General features: G+C 35.8%; 1 protein-coding gene across 1 annotated transcript in view; it reads right to left on the bottom strand.

Moving 5' to 3' along the window:
• Positions 1 to 26,207, bottom strand: part of ABCB1 (ATP binding cassette subfamily B member 1) — a 50,388-nt gene extending 24,181 nt beyond the window's left edge. The window contains 12 exon segments of the mRNA XM_018075595.3: positions 144 to 257; positions 1,844 to 2,015; positions 2,723 to 2,847; positions 3,971 to 4,142; positions 4,790 to 4,981; positions 8,614 to 8,680; positions 10,022 to 10,169; positions 11,480 to 11,540; positions 12,267 to 12,376; positions 13,221 to 13,383; positions 18,299 to 18,415; positions 26,020 to 26,207. Coding sequence (XP_017931084.3) covers positions 144 to 257; positions 1,844 to 2,015; positions 2,723 to 2,847; positions 3,971 to 4,142; positions 4,790 to 4,981; positions 8,614 to 8,680; positions 10,022 to 10,169; positions 11,480 to 11,540; positions 12,267 to 12,352 — 1,137 coding nt within the window. The 5' untranslated portion in view covers positions 12,353 to 12,376; positions 13,221 to 13,383; positions 18,299 to 18,415; positions 26,020 to 26,207.
• Positions 26,208 to 26,703: the final 496 nt, after the last annotated feature.

The following is a 26,703-nucleotide window of genomic DNA, read 5'->3' as shown; positions in this document are numbered from 1 at the left end:
TTTTATCTTTATATTTCTGCTTATTTTACACAGTTATTTAATCTTATTAATTTCATTTCCATAAATAGTGCCTGTCTTTAAAAAGAAAGGTCTCTTATCTTCAAAAGAAGTTTTGAAATAATAAGAAGGGCAAGGATACTCACATTGTCTATTATATTAAAGATCACATAGGCAGCTCCTCTTGCACTAGCAAATGCCTCTATGCTTGGAGCAGTCTGTCCAATACTGAAAGCTCCAATCAATACAGAGAAAAAGACCTGAAAGAAATATTTACAGTGACATATATTCATTCTTATTAACCAGAGAATTACATTTATTGATTTACTTTAAATATCTTTGCGTCAGGAGGCTCCATGCCTGTTAAGAGAAGTTTAAGGAATCTAGAATTACAGAAAAACTGAAATCAGAGAATAACGTTAAGAAAAGGGCTTTTTAAGAGTCAGCTGAGAACTGAGCTCATGCACAATGTTGATGCTGCAAACATACTGAGAAGAAGTGAAAAGGTGATTGAGACTTGTAAAATCTATGCCAAAAAATGTAGACTTTCACTTGATGTCTCGGGATTTTATTGTATTAATTCATTCTTAGGCCAAAGACATTCCAAAGACTGGAAAGTATATTACATATCTTCCAGGGAAACAAAGACAGATATGCAAAGCACTATCACTCTGCTTTCAAAGTTACAGTGAAATAGAGAGATACAAATCCAGCTTCTCCATCACAAAGTAATAAGGGATCCCTCTGCTTCAATGAGAGGGAGTGCAAGCAAAAAAGAAAGAGAAAAAGAACAAATAAACTGTTTTCTCAGAGTAGCATAGTTTATTGCTTTCAGCTAGTATAAAAAAAAAAAAGAAGGCAATTAAATGATGCTGCTCAGAGCTTGTAACAGCCACAGTAAGTCAGAGCAAAGTCCATGACACCCACTGTCTTGAACAGGGGCTACTCACACATTTAACACATGATAAGGCCACACCCTCCCATCCCTGTTACAAAACCACCATTCAATGAACTACAACACAGACAACTGAAATTGCAAATTCTTTTAACAGAATAAATTACACACAAGTTCATGAACCTCATTGAGTGTTCTAGATGCCAACCTGCATAAAAGGTTCCAAAAAGCCAAAACCACATATCAGAGACATTTTTCATGAACTTCAGTGATTCATAAACAAAAGAAAACAGATAGTTTAAAAAATAAATAAATATATGCATATGGTCACCTGTCTGGGCTTTTGTTATGGTTAACAAAGTTATTCTTCTTACCGTATTAATTTGATATCTCATAGAAAATTAGAATGGTTGCCACATCAAGAGAAGAATTTAAGTTACGACTTATGAATAATGGGTTTTTTATATATTTCCTAGTCACAAGTATATTTTTATCCCCCTCAATTTCTAAAAACACTGAGAAGTGATTCCAAGTTCTCATAGAGCAAAACATAAAAAAATTATCTATTTAGACCATACGACTGTTAAAAAAAGGTATTTGTTTCTGCATGCTGAAAATATATTCAGACCCATAAATCTGAAAGCAAATAGCAACTAGGAAGGGTATTGTACTTCAGCTTTGGATTGAATTGTTTCTATATCAGTCTGATCTTAAGAAAGTCAGAAAATACATAAGAACAGTGGAAAATAATATATGTTTTATTTTAGGTTCATATAGATTTTGAGATGCTGTGGAAACATGTAGACTTCTGTGGTGAGAATCTTTTTGTTCAGAAGGGATTCTACTTTGCCAATTTTGGCCCATAACTCTCATTAAAATCAAATAAGTTCTCATTACATAATTTAACATGCTTTTCTCACTAGTATTGAGAATTTACTCCTTAATACTTACCGTCAGAACCTTGCCAATAGTGTAATCATCAGTTAAGACCAAAGTAGTTCCATACCAAAAGGCCAGTGCATAGGATGCATATATCAATAAGAAAGCAGCACCCATAGAAATATTTGCTGTAATCGCCTTTCTTATTCCAATCCTTTTAGCATCTTCTAAATTTTTATGGTATCTGGAAGAAAGAAAGAAGTTCAAAATAGACTTACACTTGTACCACGGCACACGGCACCAAAAACTGTGCGGATGAGTTAGGACAAGAATGCTCACAAAGTACATCAGGATATATAAAATACCTAACCCAAAGACTATACAAGTAATCCTGGAACAGGGTAACCTAAGGTAACTCCTAAAAAGGCCAACATCAGTCAACCAGGTATGTAGAAATAAAAGGGCATTGCAGGTCAGGGATTTGCATTCAAGTTCCTTAAATAAACCGAAGGTCAGTGAATTTTGATAGTGAACCACTTAAGATAAAAGGTTAAAATATATCACAACAATTATGTTTTACAGTAGTGGAAATAGAGATATTATTTGTTAGTACATTCACAGCTACTGAGTAATCAGAGTACCAAGGATATTGTTATCTCTTTTCGTGAGAGGGATCTTTTTTTTGTCTAAAGTTCTCACAGTGTGATATGTGAAGTAGTTTGTATACCCTCTAAAGCAGAGACAACAAATCAACTTATTTTGACTTTTTCTAAAAAAATAACTAATTGTCTTTCAAGACATAGTGAACCTTGTAATAGTCTCTAACAGACAATCTTCCATTACCTAAAAATGCAGAAAACAAGACTTTCAACAACAAAGATACTAGAAAACTTCAAACTATCTGAAACAAGGACTTTAAAATCCACTGATGAAAGCAAATATTGCTCTTACCTTTTAATTTCTTTTTCCTGTCCTCCAAAAGCTATTACAGTACGGATTGCTGCCAGAACTTCCTCTGCAACAGCACCTGCTTTTGCATATGCTGCTTGTTCTTTGTCAGTGAAAGCAGAGAGAACCTAATACAAGATCAAATATTTTGACATAGGAAAAATAGAATGAGCTCGAGCGCTTCATAATGACTTTTATCATAGCTACTTTCTTCCAATAGGAAGCCTTTTGATTATATTATGTATGAGTGCAGAATGTCCAATATCCAAATTTTAAGTATGTTGTGAATTCAATCAAATAATTAAATGTTACCCTTTGTAAACAGCTAAGGCCTGGATTTTCCACTCTGCTTTCACCCGGTGCAGGAGATTAGATGACTGCTCATAGTGAGCTGGTGTGGTTCTCCCCAGGCAGATCTTCTCAGCTCATTCTCATCTCTGGCTACATTAGCCAGAGGGCCCTATAACTTACATTAGTTGGCCACAGTCTGTGAAGACTCAGCCAGTAGACATGCATGGCACATGCTTCTCTAACCTTTTCTGCACTATACTCACTCAGGATAGAGAAAGCTTTCATGACCTTTAAAATGTAGGGAAAATAAAATACTATAAAAATGGGAAGACTTTCAAACTACAAATGTAAGTCATTCTAATCCCATGGTAATTTGGTTCTTCTCTCATGTAAGTCTGTCTAAAATTTCTTGCCAAAGACTTTAACAACTCTGAAAGAAACTCTGTGTTTGAGACCAAGTTTTTTTCTAATTTATTCCCTTATTTTTCAGGAGGTGCAATTATTCCTTTCAGCAGAAGAAGTACATATGTGGATGTGGTTAAACAGTTACAAATGCGGATTCTACTTCTCTGTATGGGAATATGCTATATGGGCAGAAACAGCTTCAAATCAAATAAGGCTGCCCAATCTATAAGAATGATATTATTGAAACTACATAGAATCATCCAATCATAGAATGATTTGGTTTGAAAGGGACCTTAAAGATCACCCAGTTCTAATTGCTCTGCCATGGGCAGGGACACCTTCCACTAGACCAGGCTGCTCAAAGCCCTGTCCAACCTGGCCTTGAACATGAGAGTGCTGATGAACAGTTCATCTAAGAGTTTATGTACTTTAGTGTTATCTAAAGCTATAATTGGACTAAATAACAAGTTCTAACACTAAGAATTTCAGATATGTAGAATTATTTCATTATCTCTCATTAATATAAAACCTGACATTGAATGTATGTTAACCTACCTTTGCCCAGATGGCTGCTGAAAGTCCCAGGACAGGACTAACTGCTAGTATTACAAGGGTTAATTTCCATCCTCTTATGAGACCAACAATAAATCCTGCTACAAATGCCGTTAGTTGTTGAACGAGAAGTCCAACCTTGTCACCTATTCCTTCATTAATCTTGGAGACATCACTGAAAAACAAATTAGATCCAGAAAGGAAGAAAAATGTAGAAAGGAAAACAAACGTTTTCGGTTTTGTTACATGATCATCTGTGTGGAGGACAATCTTTGCTATTTACTTGTTTCCAAATAATAGTTTTCTTCAAGGTAAAGCACTATATAGTGTGGTCCAGGAAAATTTCCTATTTCTTATGAAACTGTAATGCTATAAACCTGGTTTTGTCTGAAAAGGTTGAAATTCCCTCTACAGTGTAAAACTACTCTCACTCTCTTAATTCCAGAATTTTGATCAGTTTGGCACTTGTGGTCTATTTGGGAATAAAAGATAGGGAAAGAGAAAGGAAAATCTTGTTATACAGTTAAAGCTGTTCACACTGCTGGGGTCAGCTGGCATCTTATTCAGTCCTCAGTGTGCACAGAAACAAACTATATTTTCTCTCCCAAGGGATAATCGCATAGTCTGGGCCTTAGTCATCCTCAGAGTTCAAGGAAACTTAACAAAAAGCTTTTCTGACATCTTTGTGACAGTCCAGCATCAGAAGACTCTCCATGAGAAAAATTGAAAACTTAATTTCACAATGAAAATAAAAACAAAAATTTGTAACTCTGATGTGCTTAATAAGGCAAAACAACATTGGGAAAGGTATAGTGTACTTACTCTAGAAGACGAGTGTTAAGTTCTCCCACATCATTTACATCAAACCATCCAATTTCCTGTCTCATAATTGCATGAAAAAATTCTTCTCTAATTTTTTTTATTTGGCGACCTGCTATTAGTGTCCAGAATGAAGTGTGTAAATAAGCAGCAAGAAGAACTCCAGCTGCTATTCCACAATAGTAGTATGCATATCTGAAAGAAAAAAAAAAGGCAAAAAAAGCAAGACTCTCTTAAATTGATTTTAATTACCTCATCAATCTGAATTTAGCATGATGCTTACTTCTTCTGTTTCAGACCTCTGTAAAACTTGATAAGTTTTCTATGAAGAGTAGTTATTGTCAGGGGGGTTTTTTGCAATAACCAAAACAAAGATATAGTTAGACAGGAATTACCTTTCTTTTTTTTTCTTTTTTGTCAATTTAACATGCATTTTCTCATAAGATTATTTTAGAACTGTATTACAGATGCAATATCATTTTCACTTACGTGTATTGCTTCCAAAAACTCCCTAGCATTTTTAGCACACATGGACAGACTTAATCATATATACCTATATTATAGGCACATTTTCATCATACAATGTGCCTGTCTATATAAATAAAAATATGCATGGATGCTGGAAATGTTTCCTGATTGGAGAAGACAGTATTATTACATGTACATCTATTGCAAGCAAATACCATTGGATCAAAAATTCTTTTGCTCACTATTTTGTGCATAGTTGATATTTTAATTTTAAATTAATTCAGCCCTGTGCAGGGTGTCAAATCTAAACCAAGAGTGTGTGAACCACTATATTTCTCAAACTGGAACACAACTTGAGTCACAACTTTAAACCATTCAAAAAGAATTAAATCAATTTTGATTTGATACACAATTGACATCAGAATCAGTTATAGGTGAACTTAAACCAGAAGTAAACCAGAAAAATATATCTGAACTGATTCCATTTGTAAAGCATGATCAAAATCAAGGGTTAAATATTCAGGGTGTATATATCTGTAATCATAAGAATACTGCATCTATATAAAAGCAAATAATGAGCAAAAAGCTATAAAACTCTTATGACTTTCACTCACGTGTACTAAGTTATGCATACTGATTCTGTAGAACTGTAACATGCTCCTTGGCGGGAGCAAATTGCAGGAATCAGTGTGCAAATGCTCTGGTCAAAAAAGGAGAGAATGGCTTGACAGATCAAAATTTTCAAATTTTAATCCAGTCTTTCTTGCAGCTATGATACCTTACAGTTTAGTTAGGGACTTCGGAACCATACTCATTATGAAATGCGTTTAATCAAAACAGTTTAATAAAAGCGGGTTAATGTTTAACGGAAGGCTGGTTAGCTGAATACTGACTTCGATCACATTCAGCTTCATTAAAACTCTGCAAACTTAAAAAAACCTTCCCAAACTAACCCCAAGAGCACTGCATCTAAATTCAGCAGTAATTACTTTAGACAATTACTTTATGATGTTATATGACTTCAAAGAATTGATTTATGCTTGGACTTTGTTTCATGACAAATTGTCTCAAAAGGGATTCATATCTTTGCCAGATTCCATGCTGATAAAACATATTCTGTAAATTCACTGATGAAACTAATCAGAGAGTAAATGTTTATTGCATTGTAAAGTAATAGTTATTTTTCTTTTGAGAAATAGTAGGGGTTTGGGCAAGCTGTTGTTTGAGTAACAAACACAACCAAGTCCACCTGTATATTTCAGTATTTGAACACACCTCTGTGAGAACTTTGTCCTTGTAAATAGGTTTTATTATTTTTTGACCTGCTGGCAGGCATTCTTAGAGAAACAAGGAGTGGATACAACCAGCTGCTTCTTCAAACCAGTGAAATCACTAACTCAAGGCTCTATCTAGAAACTTTGGAAAAGAAAACCTGTTCCTGTGCTGCTAAGAAGTAATACATTCCTCATTAAACAATTTGTTTCTAAAGAGAAACTTGTGCTGCTTTTTATTCATACTTGCACTTTTAGAGTTAATGCCTAAAAGATAAGGTGGCATGCCTGATGTTTGTGGTTGTTTGACCCTGGCTGGAAGACAGGTGCCCAACCCAACATGCTCCATCCCCTTCCTCAGCTGGACAGGGAAGAGAAAAATACAATTAAAAGCTCATGGGTGGTGATAAGGACAGGGAGAGATCACCCAGCAAATAAATAATGGGCAAAACAAGTTCTATCATTTCATAGGTAGTAAGAACAATTATTTTTCAAGTTCTTTTAGAGCAAACATAAGACAGACTTCAAAAATATTGTGCAAGTAGGCATAAGGTATTTACTAAACACAGAACAGTTAGTGTAACTTCAACCATGCACAAATTATTTAGTTCTGCAATTCTGCCTTCAAATTTGCTTTCAAATCACTGGGCGAAAGGATATCCCACTGAAGGTGTGTATGCATTGCTTGCATTTGTGTCAGAGACTGTCAGAAATGCTGAGGGAGCAAGAAACTGTGTGGCCACACTCTCCTATAAAGCATAAAAGCCAATTCCCTGTCAGTTCATTCTCATTACATAAAAGTTCGTCATTTCTAAGTAACGGTCTTTTCCTTGTTTGCTCATTTATTTTAGGGTAAAGAACTTTTTTTTTCTGGTATAAATCGATTTTTTTTTTAATTACAAAATTAACTACTGAATCTAAATGATGTTACTTTACAGTCCACTGTTACCAGAAATGATAATGTACGTTGGTATAAAACAGCAAGAGTTACTACAGCAAATGTCTCATGTCTTCCTTCTCTTCAGAAAAGACAATTGCCTTGAAGACCACATCAGATATTTTTCAATACCTAATGAGGAACAGAGTTCAACCTGAGGAAAAAAAACCTACATGAACTGTAGATATCCTGCATAAACCAAGTGTATCGACAGTGGTTAATAAAGCCCCCTAACAAAGCACATCTATTAGCAGCTTATGTTTCTGCTTATTTGATCTTTTCTTTATGGAGCTCTGTTAGCAGAAGCATCTGCTGAATATTGTCTTCTGCTATTGCCTGCTCTAGAATGCTAGATTTAAGGCTGCATATAATCTAAATCTGTATTTTCTGCAGATAATTTCACAGAATCATAGAATTGTTTAGGTTGGAAGAGACCTTTAAGATTCTTGAATCCAACTGTTAACCCAGCACCATGTCCCTCAGTGCCACATCCACAAATCCTCTAAATACCTCCAGGGGCGGTGACTCAACCACTTCCCTAGGTAGCCTCTTCCAATGCTTGACAAACCTTCTCATGAAGACATCCAATCTCCCCTGGCACAACTTGAGGCCATTTCCTTTTGTCCTATTGCTTGTTGTTTGGGAGAAGAGACAGACCTTTACCTGCTACAACCTCCTTTCAGGTATTTGTAGAGAGCCATTTAGTTGCACTTGATGCTTTGGCAGCAAAGCAGATACTATCTGACAATTTAAATTCTGTTTTTGCAAGTGAATCACCACAGCTCAAGGAATCAATGGACGATAATCAACATAATTTTTTAGCATAACAATTACTCTTTATGAATTCAGAGGAAGAGAAGTAAAAAAGAAGGCAATGCAGATGTCATTGGAACACAGAGCACCCCTGAAATGGGGGCAGAATGGGTGAGAGCAAGTGACAACAGGGAAATTTTGGGGAATGGCTGAGGATGTTCAAGAATCTTCCCAGTGCCTCAAATAATCTCATGTGCCAATCTTTAGGTGCATATATTATTCAATCAGTCATTGGTTTTGTGTTGTTTAAAGTGTGCAAAATATTCTTGGGAGAAGAATGGCTTGAATAGAAATGTGTGCCTACACTAAAAAAAGAGGAAATACGAATTTCTAATTACCTTGTCATATCTTCTTCCAGCTTCTCAAGCATGTCTGCAGTGAAATTCATTTGAGAAGAATTCAGTCCTTAGAAAGAAGAGTAAATACTTTTAATAGAGCAAGCTTTAACAAATTACTTTTCCTGCATGCTGTTCAGCATATTCGGAGTTGTTACATCTCGTTTTGAATTGAGTTGATTTGAATGAAAGGAGAAAATTTAAACAAAAATTAATGAACTTTGCTAATATAGGATTAGTCATAACTCCATTGACTAGAAAACCATCTCAAGCATAACTTGAGATTAAAAGGTCTTCCTGAGCATACATAGAATCATAGATTGGGTTGGCTCAGAAGGAATCCAACCCCAGGCAGAGCTCCATGCACTCCAGCTGGTCACTGACATAGAGGGTGACACCCCCTTCTCATCTTCCCAAATGTTCTTCCAGAAGAGCCTGTATCCTCTCATTCCAACATTCAAGTCATAGGTAGGTCCCCTCTCCAGGCTCCAGGCATTTCTTGCAGGCACTGGCATCACACTGGTGGGAGTGGGATGGACTGAGGTTCCTCTCCTTTGGCAGCTTAAGTTTAAAGACTGGGCAAGCCTATGGCCAAAGATGCTCTTCTCCTTCTCCGACAGATGGACCCCACCCAGCCCCCAGGAGATGGGATTTCTCAATGCGAGTCCCATGGTCGGAAGTAGCTGAATCCCTGGGCTGTGGCACCAGTCCAGTAACCATTTTTTGATTGACCAGATTTGATTAGCCCTTTCAAACCCCTTCTCTTTGACTGGGAGGACTGATGAGAAAAACTACCCACACACTAGAGTCCCTTACTGATGCTCTGAGTTCAGAGGATGACATAATCTGATCTATGTACTGACACCAAAGTGACAGTATCACTCCTTCCTCTCGTATCTAGCAGTGCATACCTACCTTCCTTTGTGTTTGATTTCACAGTTCTGATTCAGCAAATGAGGCTGGTCAACAGATGGATCCCAGAGAAAATTAGTACTTTTATTTTTGGTAGTGAATCTCCGATTAATCTACCTACTGATCTGATTCACCTCATAAACTATAACTGTCAGATTTGATGCAAGGGAATCAACAAGAACCCATGCTGAAGAGATGGAAAACCAACCACTTTCTGTTTATTACAAGCACAGTTAAATATGATTTATTGAATGTGCACTGTAGCAGGTAATTTGAAAAAAAAGTCAAAAATAAAATCTACTAACGCAGAAACTAAAAACTACAATACAAATCCCCCAAAATATAGTGTATGTCTATTACAATGAACATGACTTACTAATTCATGTGATAGTATAGCACAGGGGTTTCTGACATCAGTATGTCCTGTCAAGATGCCTGAATCTCCCCATCCCTTTTTAAATACAAGGCATTGTTCTCAGCACAGCAGATATATTCTTACCTGTAAAATTTAAGTCTCCAGAAGCAACAAAGCTGTCAGTCATATCACCAAAAATTATCATCGCAATAGGGAGAGCGCTTCCATGGGCTACTGCCAGAATAGTGCCCAGTATCATTAACCATTTATCTGACCAAGTGGAGTATCGAAACTGTGAGTGAGAAGAGAAATGAATTCTAACTGTTTTATTAGAATACTAACACAATGCTATGTCTACAAAGTCAAGAAAGTAAAGACAAAACTATCAATTGTACACCTGCCGTCACAAAACTACAATTTTATCTGATTAGAAATTCAGTTTACAAAACAATTTAAATGTACAGGAATAAATCCTTTCACTATAAGCACTTTTATGCTATAAACTCTCAAAACTAGAGAGGTGTACAATTTTAATGTATTATTATCTGCACCTGGGTAAGAAAGGCCATAGGTAAACAAGGCACAAGAAATTTGCCCTTTTTAAGTTCACCATATAAAGTTCAAATTATAAGAAATGTTAATGGCATTGGGATAATTAAGGCAATAATCTCTTTTACTTTAAATTCATTATTATGTAGTCAGAAAAACTGTTCCTAATGTACTACAGACATTATAAAAATGTACTGAAATCCTAAATCCTCCTGCCATTGAACTTAATAAAGTTTGAGTTCATCTGTTACAAAACCACTGGCTTTATTCTGTACTGTAAATTACTAAGATTACTGACTTAAATTATTGTCCCATGATGTAATTGTACAAGTGCAAGCTGATATAGCAAAGTAAAGAAATTGGGCATTGTCCAGCATCATGGACTGTAGTTTTATGTCTGTTATTTGCAATATCATTGCTGTGTATCATGTATACAAAACCTACAAAAAAAGAAAATATTTTAGTATTACTAAAAGAGGACATATGATTGATTTTGATTAAAGATTAAAATAATTTTTTGAAATATACAGAAAAAATCTGGAATTTTAAGTACTTTTTAGCACTCAATTCTTAATTTTAAGTTTCATCAATGCCCCAGAGTTACTTTTTACTGCTGATTCAGATGACTGAATAATGATTGATAGGCCTAATCAGTATGATTAGTACCTGACTCCTGTAATTTAGAAGACACCACACATAATTGCAGACACATGGATGCCCTTTTTATTGTGTCAGAAGAAATGACTGAATATGGAAATCCCTATCTTTCACAAACAAAAATCTAGTATGAGTGTGTTTAGCATGATCACTTATAAGGGAAGACTCCTAAGAATCCTTAACAGTAATAAGACAGCTTCTTTAACGTAACTGCATCCACAAAGAGAACTGCTTGATTTCTATGCTATAGCCAGTATTCTGCAGTCTCACAGTATTTTGTACAGACAGTATCATAGATGCAGTGCACTAACATAATTGCAATCATTTTTGTTTAGCCTTTTGAAATGTGCCTGCATGAATATGTAGGTACACATATACAGAGAGAACAAATCTTACCAGAGCAAACGGGCTGACCACCTTAGGTTTTTCCCCTTTCTTCTGCTTCTTCTTTTTCTTTCTAAGAAAAGGGGTGATGATTTTAATGAGTTTAAAAATGGATGACATTTTACAGAAATACTAATGCAACATATTAAAGCAGTTCAATTAAAATACAATTATGAAAAAAATTTACAGTAAAAAAATTGTGTGCAAAATGAATATGATTTATTCCTGAGAATACCTTAAATCTCCAGGTTTCAGCTCCTGACTGCTGTAAATTTAAGTCAAGTTCTCCCCAGTTCACCTGTTTCAGTGGTTCCACTACCTGGTCAGGGAAGTTGTGAACTGAAGCACTATATAATTTCAAAATGGGAAAGGGGAAGATAACTTACAAAATCAAATTTTTCCATATGGTAGGTGGGGAATACATAAAATGTTCAAGGTATGTAAAATATAGATTCCCTGCCATATGAAAGATATTAAGATAATATCTAGCAAATAACATAAATGTATCCAAGATGTCCACTCCAACAGAATTTCTGTCATATTTCAGATTTATTTTTTCAATAAACTCCTGTCAAAACTGTGGACATTTAGTCCTTACAAGAAAAAGATAAAAGGTCCTTCTGCACCAAATGAACATGTCAATCAATGTTACTCTCAGTTTGATACCAAGCTTTCTGTTATTAGGCTTTTCTGAAAAATAAAGTAAAATAAAATAAATAAATGAAATTAAATATAAAATAAGGTAATGTAATCTTACAAGCTTCAATACAGAATGTTCACAATGTTTAAGAATACTTACTGTTTGTCTTCAGATTCATGACCCTGGTTGGCAACATCATGAATATTTCCATCTGCAGTATAGTTCTTTTCATCTTCAGAATGCATTTTAAATTTATTGAAAATAGCTCCCTGTAAAATAATATTTGTCTGAGAAATACACAATCTTAAGCAAAAGTTTTAAATTTTTTTTAGTAATCTCAAAACCATAATTTTTTTTGAGTAATCTCAACAACCATTTGTTTGAAAGAAAAATATAGATATTTATTGAAATCAGTAAAGTTATTAATATCATACATTGCAAGTGAATCCTCATAATGAACAAGTATAAGCATGTTGAGAACAGCCCAGAAGTTTGGTGTTTCCTGACAAACATTTTGGATTTGTATTCATTTGATGACAGTACCTTGTTCATTTAATTTCATTTGAATGATACAAGCATAATATTTTCTGCAATTCAGTAAAGATATACAAAATAAAGGAGAAAGTAAATGTTTATTTAAAATAACTAATTTTTATCCAGTTAACTGGATTTTCCCCGATTTTAGACATCAGTGAATTTATAAAATATCTCTGATTTAAAAGAAGTCCCAAACTACTGACATACCGGGAAGGTTGTTCTGAGTTTGTGTCCAGTCCTCTGAAAAACTACTCAAACATGAGCAGAATTAAGATGGTTCAGGACACACTGCATGATTGGACTTTGCTCTTGTTACGTAAGACAGAGATAACAAATAGATTTCTCTCATTTTTTTCCCACTCCAATTGCCTTGCCTATTTTGGCGAGTAAAATGTATGCACTTTGGACTGTACCTCCCTTTTCCTAAAGGGAGTAATACTACTCCTTAAACACACACTTATTTCACTGTCACCTGGGAAAACAACCCTGAATACTCTATTCTTCCATCCAAAAAAGTTCCCTGGATCTACTGTTGGCTTAACTATGCCCCTTAAATTCAGAGGAATTCCTCTTTACCTTATTAGAGGTGTTGCTGAATGCTCCAAGTAACTGTTACACTTAAGGATGAATCCATTCTTGAATACACAGTGAGAAAGAAACCAAAGAACACCAAAGGATTGTTTTACTCTTTTGCTTCTTTTCCAGTCTTCTAAGTCTAATCCAGGAAAACACGACCCATCTAGCATGAAAGAAAATGGAATTTTACTGGAGTGCATATAATTTCTCATTTGAGTAACTGCAGAACAGCAAGATGAGTGTCAGACTCAGTTTAAAAATGGTTTGGAAATAGCTCTGGTCAGCAGAAATCTTCTCAATTAGCATCTTTTTGATTTTTGAATGTATGTTCAGATTCTAGACTGTTTGAAATGGACCACTTATTAGTAGTCCACTTGGACCATTATTAATGGACATTGTGGAATGTAATGGCTTTATCACTATCTGTAGGCATTACTTTGATGAAAATAATAAATATTTAAAACATTTAAAATAAATGAATTTCACTTCTTAACCTTATTTCAGTATATGTATTGAACTAGACATTTTTCAACACTTTTACAGAAGTAAAATTTGTGAAAAGTTGAATAAAAATACTTGTCCTAGAAGACAAGTAGATTTATATTAATTTCTCTGTAGGTGTCCTATCACTTTACTTACACAAAACTTACTTAATCTGATAATTACACAGAAGAAATTATTTTTGTTCCTTTTTTTCATGTATGCCTGTAATCTCAAAATTTTGGTAAATAGTATTTTTATAATGTTTTGGAATACAAACAGTCTTATCAGATTGAGGAATGGTTTAGAAAGGGTAGTTTAGCTTTATCAGTCAAGCAAAATATAAAGGATTAGTAAGTATAAGTCTTATCTGTTTATGAAAAGTCATTCTGAAATATGTGTATGGAGGTCTATCCACAGCAGTTAATAGGTTTTAACCTGGGTGCCTAAATACTTTCCTCTACTTGATCCTAATGAACTGGTCCAATTATTTCAGGGGAAATTGAATAAAGTCAAATGAGAAATTTTAAAGAAAATTAATTGATTAAAAAATGAAATATTATATGCAGGACTTTCAGAACTATTTCACATTTAAGGGAGAATGGTCAAAACTAAAAGATCTTTCACAACATTTTGTTATCACATTGGAATGTCTTGATGCTATGGCACTGCAGTCATGAGAAGAAAGGGAAATAGAAATATAGCAGAAGAGCAATTTAATTTTTACCAGAGTTTCTACTGCCTGCATACAGTAAAGCAAAGAAAATGAAAGACACCTGGTTTTATCACACTATGAGCTGAAGCAACTAAACTGATACTAAAAAGGTGAGAAAATTGGGAACGTATTTTACAGTATTTTACACCTACTTAGTAGGATACAAAATTTTGTGATTTCTCTATAGCTTGTATACTTTGACTGTTCACTCAGCTTCACAATTGCACAGAATTTGAAATCAGAGAAGATCACTAAATCCTCCTTCTAATCTCTTATATCTTGCAGTTGGCTATAAATCATTCAGATACGTCCACGTTAAAATTGATAATTTGGATTTGACTATATAATCTCAGTCTGCAGAGATTAAATTTGCATCATAAAACAACAACAGAAGAATCCGAGGCATCACCACTGCACATTACCTGCACTTGAGTATAAAAAAACATGTAGGTGAATATAGCAGGTGATCCACAACCAAAGATGTACAAAAACATCCAGGAACAATGTAGGTGGCAGTCAATCTCTTCTGAGGAGAAATGCTGTCTCATCCAAAGTCTGGCGACCAGTTTTGCCCTAAATACATTGGCAGGATTCATAATCCCAATGTTTGAAAAATGCTGTCTTCCCTCAGATCAGTTATTTGGTTAAATCAACAGCTTACCCTCAGCTTTAACCAAGCCTTGATGGTTTAGTTCTGTAGACTGAAGAGCTGAGGCATGAAATCTCCTATAGTCACTGTCTGTATCGAGTGGACACGAACTTGATGCTAAGTAAATATGTCTTGAAAGCAGAGTGTCCTGATCATTCAAAAGTCCAGAAGAAAGAAAACCTTTCTTTTTTCTCCTTCTACTTACTAGTCACAAAATTTCACACAGAAGATAGATTTAAACAGAGGTGACCAATCTATGACCTTTGAGCTATTTAAGGCTCATAAACAATTCAAAATTCCTTCCCAAAGCAGTTTGTTATTCAATGATTAGAAGAAGCAGAGATCTGGTGAAATGGGAACTGTTGGACAATTCAAATCCCTTGTACAAGCAAATAAAAAATGGCTGATAATGTTTATGCACCTGGATTGTCCAAAACTCCAATACACGTCCATCTCAGCCCTATCCAACAGTGGACCAGTGGGATTCTATGAAGCAAATGACAACTGCAGCTCAAAGAGCTACCTCTATTGAGTTATGTGGTAAATGTCTTAGGGGATTTCAGGCAGTTGACAGTTCTGCCAAGTGACTCAATGGGTCAGGAAAGTTGACCTTGTCTAAAGTAAAGGCTATACTTGAGGAAAATATCTAGTTGTACTTTAAAAATTACAATAGGTCACAAGTTTTTTGCACCTATTGGCTAACTGTTTCTTGCTGCATTTCCCTTCATGGATATTGCTATTTGAAGAGAGAACAATACCTCTTGGATATTATTATTGCTATGAGGACCTGCATTGTCAGATATATTTTCTATTTGAAAATACTTATACATATTCAGAAGGTTTACTCAACCTTCTCTTTATTAAGATAATAGCCGGTTTCCCTTTGGCTGACAGAGTTTTACTGTTTTTGCATTATATTCACTCAAATTTTTAGAATTTTGAGCGTAAGAACTTCTTGTACGTTTGAAGGATGACCATCAATCCTTTGAAATAGTCTGTCAACACTGTAATGCTAAACTGAGGTACAATTAATTCCCTTCTGCTACTTGATATAAATGCATGGTTTGAATAATCTCTCTTGGGCACTCTAGTACAATGAGAGATTGTACAGGTACAATAAACTATGACAAACCTTAAATCCTTCTCTAAGTCATTGCTCTTACAGACCACTCACCAGTCTTTTCAGTATAGCTCCGTTATTCACAATAGCGTTTAAATTGTATTTTGCATGATTATAACCTAATTTTTGGATTGCAGTTAAGTTAGGTAACACAGATCATCCTATACTGTAACTCACTATTAATTATTCCATATTGTTTCCAAGTATTTAATTATCTAAATTTACTTATCCAACCCTCTCCCGTATGTCAGAATGTCTCAATATTTGATGAACAAACTTCTGGAGCAGCAGAAAAGGCATTTCAAAAATAGGGCTGTCATGTTTTGTAGTGAAATTTCAACTGCTTATGCTTCCAGAAAATAACTTGTGTTGAGAGGATCTCATCCCACAAATCACACGTTGGTTCCACGTATTTTTTTTATCTGATGCAGGCCCGCAAAGGGGATGGCTAACTGGGACTTGATATCAGAATAAACAACCAACACAGAAACTTTAATCTGACTTTGATAGCAGAGACAAAACATAGCGAAATGATGTCATGATGCCTTCAAAATTTTTAAACAAAATCAAGAAAAATTAACCTTTTTTATACTTACAATAAAAATAGCAAACAAGAGTAGAAACTGAAGCAAATACTTCAAAGTCTGAATATAATGTAACCAGAGAAAAATCCCACAAGCTACTTTTTTCTTTTATTTACTTTAAAGATGGAGAGTTGGATTTTCCAACAAGATCCAGGTAGACAAAATTGTGGAGTGGGTCCCAGGAATTCTGCAATGATTCCTCAAATGACATTCAATCCTAGCATAGATTAGAACAACTGTGAAGAAGCTCTGATTTATAGTACTCAGGGAACTCCTGTTCCATTTTAGCAGCCTCTTTCCTGTTAATCAGTGTTGGAAAAGAATAGTATGTTGTACAGGAATTTTGCCAACTTGGCTACCATTCTGTCAACAAGACTTGTCATTTGTGACAAAAATAATCATACTGTCAGAAAATGAGAATTGCATGTTCCTTGAACTATGTTGTATGCTCAGCCATGAGAGAATGCCCGTTGGAATCGGTGGGCATTTTACTTGTCTCAGACTAAGCATGAGGACAAATCAAGTTGTTGTAAGCATCAAGCTTCTATTTGTGTTTAAAAAGAAAGTTTACTCTGAAAAGCAAGTTCTAAAATTACTTCTGTTGTCTGGCAATTTGATTTGAAGTTAATTATTTATTCTCTTAAGGAGGACTTAAGGAGGACTGTCACTAGCTTCCTATTACTAATGTGTCAGTTTTCAGCTTCACAAACTCAGTCTTGTTTCTGAAAGCTTCACAGTTTTTTTGGCTTACACTTAAACAACAGAAAATCCAGACAGATCTACCCCTCCTTTTGAGCAATATTTTCTGTATATGGGAAACAACTTTATCACCAGAGTTATTCAATATGACTCAATCATGCATTAATGTGTGAGGATATAATATTTTTCATAATCATTACTTGCAGTATAGTTGCATTTAAAATTATATTCTTCCTACAGTTATAACAGAAAAATGCATTTAAAGAAATATGGTATGGAATATTTGGGATTTAAAAATGCTCAGGACTTTATATCACAAATGAAAAATTGCAGGAAAAATATAAAATTACTTCTTGTGCAGGTGGAAAACAACTTTTCTAGGCAATTATATGCCTCGTAATATTGTAACAGTACAAGCAATCCTTCCCTCATCAAGTCTCTTTGATTGGACAGACACCTTTTTGCTGTGCACAAAGAATCCTTTGTAAGCTGAATACACACAACTTAAAAGTATTCAGCAGTTACTGATTAGTTACCATACACAACCATTTGTTGATAACTTAAATTAATGAAATATTAAACTGACCCTTGGTATGCTCAGTGCTCTGAATAAGAAACAGGAAAAGTCTTTGCTGGCCAAGAAGTCCCCAGTGAGGTGGGGTAGAGCTGCTTTCTACTGCCTCTGGAACAGATTCTCATTGTGACTTAATTGCTGTCTTCCAAATTGCTGCTTTTTCCTTTTCATGGTGATGTTTTCCTCTTGAATCCTTAAACAGTTGCTTAATTCCATCTCAAGACTGTTACCTCTGTCTGCCATTTTACCTTTCTTACCTTGCAGAAGTCCCCTTTATCAATTTCTCTGTAGTTCTTGCTCAGAATTTAGCAATTTCCTCACGAGTCTGAGAGATGGTGACACAACTGTGTCTTGGATCACAGACAGCTGAAGTCCTGAGGAAGAAGGAAAGGAGTTTACAAACTCAAGTCACTCTATATGAAATATATAACAGCATTAAAATTATACCTGTATAGAAATTGAATCTATTAATATTGACTTATTTCCTTGTACAATACTATTTAAATTCATATTTTATGAATACTCACATTCTATTCCATACAATTTGTGAAATGTCTAGATTACACAGGAAATTATGAGAGTTAAAAACCTGTCGTTCAGCTTCTGCCTAGTAATACGGAATTCCAATTTTTTGTTTATTTTGCTATTCTACAATTAAAGCTCATTATATGTAGATGACATATAATGTCAAAACGCCATCCTGGCCATCCTCCTTCCTCCAGATCAGATCAATTGTTACATATGCCGTTCTTGACGGGTGTTTAAGTTCTGTCTCTCCATTGGTAGTTTCTAAAAACAACGATGGAGACGTTTAGACTATCTGAAACACCAGGAAGTTTTTCTGATGTCTAACATGAATTGTCCTTGACACAGGTTAGACCTGTTACTCCTTTTCACAGCTTTCAAACTTTTAATGTTGCTTTCACAAATGTTGCCTGTCTTCTCTAGACAAAAACCAAAAAAACCCAAGCAAGCAAACAAACAAACAAACAAAACCCCACCAAAACCCCAAATCTAAAACCAAACACAAAACCTAGTTCCTATAACCTTCTAGATAGAGTTGGTGCCATTGATCTTTGCCATTACTATCCTCTGGACCCAAACTGTTTCACAGGTTCTTTTTTTTTTTTTTTCTTTGTGGAAAGTAGCCTCAGTCTGTTGTTTATTTAAAAAAATAGGGAAATATTTTAAGTTTCTGTAAGTAATTTGACTTTCTTGTCCTCTAGCAATATGGAAGGATACTTACATATTTTATTTAATCTATATATTGAATTTTGTTACACTAGTGAAATGACTAAAAATAATCATTCAGTTAATCTCATAAGTCATCGATTATGGCACTATGACCATGTTCTGCATGTTAGTCTTTAATCAGAGTCAAATTGCTCTGTTCCTTTTTGATGTTTACCATAAAACAAATAATTGTCCACTCTAAGGCAATTTTGTTTCTACAGGCAATTGTATACAGTCGTGTTCACAAGCTCCAAACCTTTTAAACAGCCATAACCATAGACAGTAGGGGTAATGCTTCTTCATATCGATCACTTCTGCTTCCAGAAACATGCTGTCACATGCCAAAGCTCAGTCTGCCTCACATATCACAACACCAGTGCATCTCTGACAACAATCCAGGGAGATTCAACAGGAAGATTCCAGTTATGATATCAAGTTCTGCTTCATGTGATCATTTTGCAAGAAACAGTTCTAAAGAGATTGGAGGAAATAAATCTCTCACCATGCAGGACTTCAGCAACCAGACCATCAGATTTCACTATGTTGTGGCCAGCTGCATTATGGCTACAGTTACTGAGGTTACTGAGAAGGCAATTACCTGCAGTCATTCTATTGACTCAGACTAGATGCTCTGATGTCTCATTATCTATCTGCAGCTTCTCTTAACCCCCAATTTCCCTCTTTCCATCAGGAGCCTTTAATCTTAATTTCCACAAATTTATTTCCTAAAGTCGTACTCAATGGTTAATCCAAGCTCCTTATCTCTCCTAACACATCCAGGTACAAGATCCCGTTTGCTTGCAGTTCCAAGCTATCTCTAGTCCAGGGACTGTCAACAGCTGAAGCTGGTGGCAGAGAGAATGGAAAAACTCACTTCAGTTGTGACAAGCTGGTACATCATAAGATTACTAAAATATATTTTGATTCCAACAAGGTTTATTGATTCCAACAAGCTTTATTGACTCCAACAAGGTTTATTGGGATAAGACCTCCAGATATTATCCATGTCAAGGCAAAAACAACCTTCTCCCATATACTTCCCACTGAAACTTGAGTTTATTAGACTTTGGCCTTGCAAATCCAAATTTCACCTTTTTTTCTTATTTGTTTCTTACTCACTTCTAAGCATAAGCTTTGTGTAAAAGTGACATAACATAATAAACAGCAATGTGATCAGTATAAGTTCTAATCATAGACAAATATGAGTAATATGAGTAATATTAGTAAACAGAGACCTTCCTGCCCAAGAAACAGCAGAAAGAACCAATACAAAATATTTAACTAATCAGCAAACCACAGGGGTCTTGCTCAGTGTTCTGCCCTTTCCCTGTGTAGACTGTGAAATCACAACATGATTTCTTCTCTACTTCTCAGACAGAATGGGAGATGAAGGTTGTAGGTCAGAGCCAGAAGGACTGGGGGTGGCTCCACAAAAAGTCAATATTCATGGAGACCCTTGAACGACGAGGTTTCAGAGAGTGCTCCAGTATCACCCAATGATAATTGAAAGAACAAAGTGAAGGCTTGTATTGCGACTTCCTCACCTTTGCACTCTAGACTTCTCCTTTCTGACTCAACCCTGAGTCACAACCTCTGCACAGTTTACATTCTGCTTGCATGCAATGACACGTGACCCTGTGTAGGGGTCGTGGCAGTAAATGTAATTCCTCGATTTCCTTTTATAGTCAGCAAGAAATAATGAATGATTAACAGCTCACCCTGACTGAATTAAGTGTTCAGAGCAGTCCTGTTTTCCATGTCACCTTTCACTCAAAGCAAATGATTTTGTTCATATGGAAAATGTTCAAGGTAGCAACTCTCAGCAGCTCATCTGAGCACCTAGTCAAACTGAGATACCAACTACTGTAAGAAAATGCCTATATTTCTTGTATTCTGTGTCTGCACCCGGTACACTAGGAATGCTGTTCCAGTAGAAATTAGAGAACTAAGGCAAATATCCTAAGGATCCAGAGACACCTCCTTGGGCAAGGTATGCTTATTAAACGCTACAGGGATTCCTTGATGGGAGCATCCTCAGCTGTTCCTTGTATAGTCAGTACTGTGAAGCAGAACTGAATTTAGAAAATATTTTAAACTACCTCTGTTGAGTGTCTATTGGGCTTGGGGCATGCAAACAAAGCCTTCTATCTAAGCAATAGAGGAAATGACCTGGCAGTGATTCCATGTCATGGGCCATTTGAAGAAGACATTATATCATGGTATCTGAGGACAGATATTTTGCTAAGTTTTCCCACATCCTAAAGAAGACAGATGATTTCTGCAGTGACCATGCAAGGCTGGCAAAAGTTGATGTAGGTGTCCATTTAGTTGGAAGTTATAAGCAGGTGTGGTTAGAATCAGGCCAAGTCCTATAACCAAACAATTCCATGGTATGGTGCACATGAGGAAGGAGAACGTATCTGCCTAGGTTATTTATGGAACATCTTGGCAATATTTCAGAAAGATGCTTATGTGTCATGTAAGCATGCTTATGATGCTTATGTCACAAAGATTACTCTATGGGACAGGACCAGAAGAATTTCTCACACACTAATTGGATAATCTAATGTGTACAAGAAATTGTGTGTTTACAAGAACAAAAGTTATTGAAATACAGTTCTTCATTTTGTTCCAAATATGTATGTGACAAAACCCCTTTTGGAATAGTGGTGGATTGTTTCACAGAAGAGAATTACCACCTACTTTCCTAATCGATTTCCACGTATATTCGTATTTCAAGTAAACTGAACTATTTAAGCATGGTAGGTCTCTCAGGGAAAGCATGTGTACATGCTTCCCTAAGTCCTATAAATGAAGGTAAGTCTATATCATCATGAGTGCATGTATGGTCTTTTCATACTGGGGGTTAGATTGGGTTATCACACTTTATTTGTTACAGAGTTGACCTTGTTCCAGTAAATCTGTCACCAGCACTGACATTTCCTCTTTTTCACAAAAGGGTGAAGTCAGGCAGGCAGAATAATGCTTAACTCAAGATTTCATAGTAAGATGTTCCCCACAAACATTGAAACCCCAAGAATAGGTAGAAGTTATTATCCTCTTCCTTTTGATGTTCCACCAGGACGGTAGTGATCAAAACATCTTGTTTGCTACCACAATACTCATAGCAGTGGCTGTTCTAATAATGGTAAGCTTAGTAAACTGATCTCCTCACAACGGATCCCATGGACACAGATGATTGTCATGCCGTATCAGATGACTCATATATCCATTAGTGTTGAACCATGATAGGAAATAGAGGAAAAGAATAATGACACTGCTCACCTATGAAAATCCCCTTTTTCTTCACATATATTTATACAAATATGTAGAAAAAGAGAGGGTTGAACAACAGAAAAGGAGAAATATATATGTATATCTTCTATATCAGCAAAATATGAGTAGAAATAATGGTAAATGTTTCCAAAACCCTCTGTTGTGCATCAATTTTGATCTAGCTGATAATAAAAACAGTCAGGTTTTTGTGTGTTTTTTGATCTGGGTGTATAATACTAGTGTGATGGCATTTAACAGTACATCCGCAGGTTCTGATTGCTACATTTACCTTATGGTTTTTGCAGTGGACCATGTACTAACTTGAAGACAGACCCTGAAAGCTATACTGTACAGATTAATTTCTGCAGACTCAAAAAGCCCCTTTACTTCAATAGCACTCAGCCAGGACACAACTGCCAACTACGCATAGCAAATATGTTAACATTTTTCTATTCAGGATAAAACTGGGATATATGGGAAACTCAGACCACAACTGCAATGAAAATTCATGCTAATGTGACAGCAAAATGGGCTTTTATGATCCAGTTATGCAATTTCAACCAAAACAGTGTTAAGAAAAGAACTCACAGCACTGGCTGCTCCTGCTTGGTCGCATTGCTCCGAAAACAGGAGATTATTATAACAATAGCGACTGACCTGACTGTGCAGCAAGTAAGAGGACATGCTTAAAACTATAGGCCACTAAATTCAGAAACTCGTAAAATGGGACTTTTGGGCCTAAAGGATTAGCTTTCCTTAACTGGTAAAAATTGCACAACCTCAAAATGGAGTATGATTATCAGTTACACCACAAGAAGAATCTCCTGTAAGAAATTTAATAGGTAGATGTCTCAGAAGAGTTATCTAAGCAATGAAAGGAGATTTGGCTAGCAGGAAATCCATCTAGAACACTATGAGATTGTAAAGTCATACGAAACCTGGGAAAACTGTTGGGATTGGCATCTGAGAATGTATCTGATTAAACAGAACCACAGTGACTTTCAAGTCACAGTGGTACCAGAGTTAAGTCAGCAAGAGTAACTCAGGGGCCTGTGAATCAAGGAGAAATAGAATGAGAAGAGCTGCAAATTCAGCTCCAACAAGTATGGACAAGGAAAATGGATAAGGTAATGAAGGTAAGAAGGAATGCAAGGAAATCTCAGGATGTGACTAAAGGATGTGACTAAAGGATGTGACTAAAGGATGTGACTAAAGGTCTGCACATATTGTAATTTTCAGAAATATGGTTACAAAAGACCCAAAGCCTCCATTTCAAAATAAAAATCAAAGGGAACAGAAAAGGGAAAATAGTCTTCGCTGTGAGTATAGTTCTTTGTGTAAATAGGGGTAAATGGTAACTGCAAAATGGTAACTGCAAAAGATCCTTGGAGAAAATGATAAAAACTTCCTTTAGGCGACACCAATGGGACTGCAGGAAAGCAACATGGTAAAATCTGAGGAAAAGAGGCAAAGATATGAGAAAATGGGATAGAATACATAAATTCTTCACTGGCTCATTTTGTTAAGGAAATGAAAAATCATGAGAAGGAATGAAAACAACAGAAAATAACAGATCCCTGTCGGTGAAGCCCTCTGGCATCACCTCTTCCTCTCAATAACAAAGACTAGGAACGCTCTGCTGTCTAGTTGTCCCTAGCCTAGTGGTGCAATTACAATATAATCAATGCAAATGGCCAATAACAATATTAGTACTAGATGGCCAAGAAAAGAACATTAACTACCACTAGTGCCATGATGTTAATTGATACTATAAAGTCAATAACCCCTCTTCAATGAATATTTGTTCCATCTGGAACTCAAGAAAATGGAAAAGTGATAAAATTTGTATTATATGCATGAAAGGATGTTCAAGTACCCGTATTAAGATCTCTGCCTGCAGTTAAATAGCTGCCAAGTTCAGGAGTTCCTTCTGAGTATAGTAGTGGGAGGACCCCTCATATAAACACCAGGGAATTATTGGCATAGTCTTGCTGAAACAAAATGGATTAGATTCAGATTTTGCTACGGATGTTTGTGGAATTGGGCCTGACCAGTGGGAGGTGAGGGTGGAGTGATTCCTGCAAGTCATTGATGCTTTGTTATTAAGAATCCGGAGGAAGTAAAAACAGTGGATATTTGGGTAACAGAATTTCCTCAAGTTTTGTGTGTCTGTAAGCTAAAATGTAAAAAAATAGAAGTTGTGATTGGAAAGTCCAGATCCTCCTTCCCAAAAAACAATATCAACACCTGGATACCCAGAAACAGAGGAAGGACTCCAATCCACCAACAAGTTTATTGGAAAGCAAGTTTTTAGTACAGAAATTTATCCTTTTAACATCCTATTTGTCCAGTGTTAAAAGCAAAGGAAAAATCCTAAAAGTGGGATTTTAACACTTACGTAAGGTAGCCACCTCTCAGGCTGTTTGTAGTGGAAACATGCCTGAAATTCATGTAGCACTAAGCAGAATATTTCACTGATTTTTTTGCTATTGGTTTAGCCAATGCTTTTTTTACAATTCCACTAAGATAGCAAAGCTGGTAACAACAAACATTTAACTGTGAGAGAAAGCAATATTGTTTTATACATGTACCTCAAGACTTTCAGATCAAATGTATCACATGTGGATGAAATTACCATCAAAATGTGTTATGTCATACCATACATGAATGATAAGTTGGTACATGTTAAAAATGAATTGAAAGTTCGGGAATATATTCAGGAAGTAATCATCATTACTTTCAACACAGGCTTTAAAGTTAATCATGACAAGATTCAGCTGGTACAATCTGAAATGAAATATTCAGTAATAGTTTTAGGTCAGGAAGGAATGGGATCAGCAATGCATAGAACTGACTACGAGAGTCCATGCAAGTAATAGTTGTATGAGATTCAATTTTGGAATTGCTTACATTTTCGTGAGAATTACATTTGCAGAAATCAGTACACCACTAACCAAATTAGCAAAGAAATTTCACCAACAAGAATGGAAAGAAGAAAAGAAGCAAAAATGCACTACTTCAAACACTGGCCTTTAGATGCTCAGACTATTGTAAACTGTTTCGTGTTCAGCTGGCCACTAATGATCTACGCTGTGCTAAGAACACAGAAATAAGATGAAAGTTACAGCCTTTGCTTTGAGAGTCTTAAGACCTGTGGGAAAGAACTCTATTACATACTAAAAAACAGGTTAAGCATTGGCATAGGCAATTAGCTTCAGGAATACATCACTAGAGGCTGTTTTGCAGTAATACATGGCACACATGCTTCACTAAAGTATATATCACACGTACTCCACTGAAGTTCATGATTTCATAATCAGTGGAAAAGTACAAACTGGATATGTATCAAACCCTAGGCTAGCTGGACAATGGCTTTTATAAAATAAAAGCTTTATGTAGAATATAAAAAGATTTATCACTAGCTCTGTATGGCTTTTAACCACTGGAACAGAACATAAATGCACTTTACCTGTTTATGTGTCTCTCACCGGATAAAAGCTCTGCTATCCACTTCGTGCCACAGGTTATTCAGTATGGTTCACAAATGGCTCCAGTTCTTTTCAAAAGTGTGGAAAATCCTCTATTAGATATGCTGCAACTCCTGGGAAAAATAAAAAGAGCCGTCTGCCTTCACTCTGTGCAAGCAGCAGAGCCACAAGCTCTGCTAATGAGGTTAAAAGAGGAACCCGAAGGAAATGATCTAGCTTTGTACATAGTTTCAGACCGGATGCATCAAGTTTTAACTATTTGGCTACCAAAGTAGAATAAAAATTACCTTCAAACACAAAATGGAGATCTGGTAGCCTACCAATCATGGAAAGGAAATCCTGTACATAGGTTAAAAAAAGAAGAGAGGAAAAAAAAATGCAAGTCATGTAAAAGTATATCAAAAGGAACATAAAGAGGCAGCAGTATTGGGATAGTCAAGCACATACCCTTGTCAAGATTGTGGTGGCCCCAGTAGACTTAACATTTGAAGAAACACACAGTTTGAAAACAAACCAAACAATACAAAGCAAGGTATCAAAGACCAAGCTATTTGCCACATGAAAATGAGGACATTGAGGGGCGATTACTATAGAAGCTAGTAGAGAGGTGAAGCACAGAGAGTGTACTGTGGCCAGGTAACAAACACTTGTAGATAAGGAGCACT

The sequence above is a fragment of the Manacus vitellinus genome, unplaced genomic scaffold (genome assembly GCF_001715985.3).
Source record: "Manacus vitellinus isolate BGI_N305 unplaced genomic scaffold, ASM171598v3 scaffold_3_pilon, whole genome shotgun sequence".
Lineage (NCBI taxonomy): Eukaryota > Metazoa > Chordata > Aves > Passeriformes > Pipridae > Manacus > Manacus vitellinus.
The sequence above is the reverse complement of the archived record's forward strand: the minus strand, read 5'-3'. Positions and strand labels throughout refer to the sequence as shown.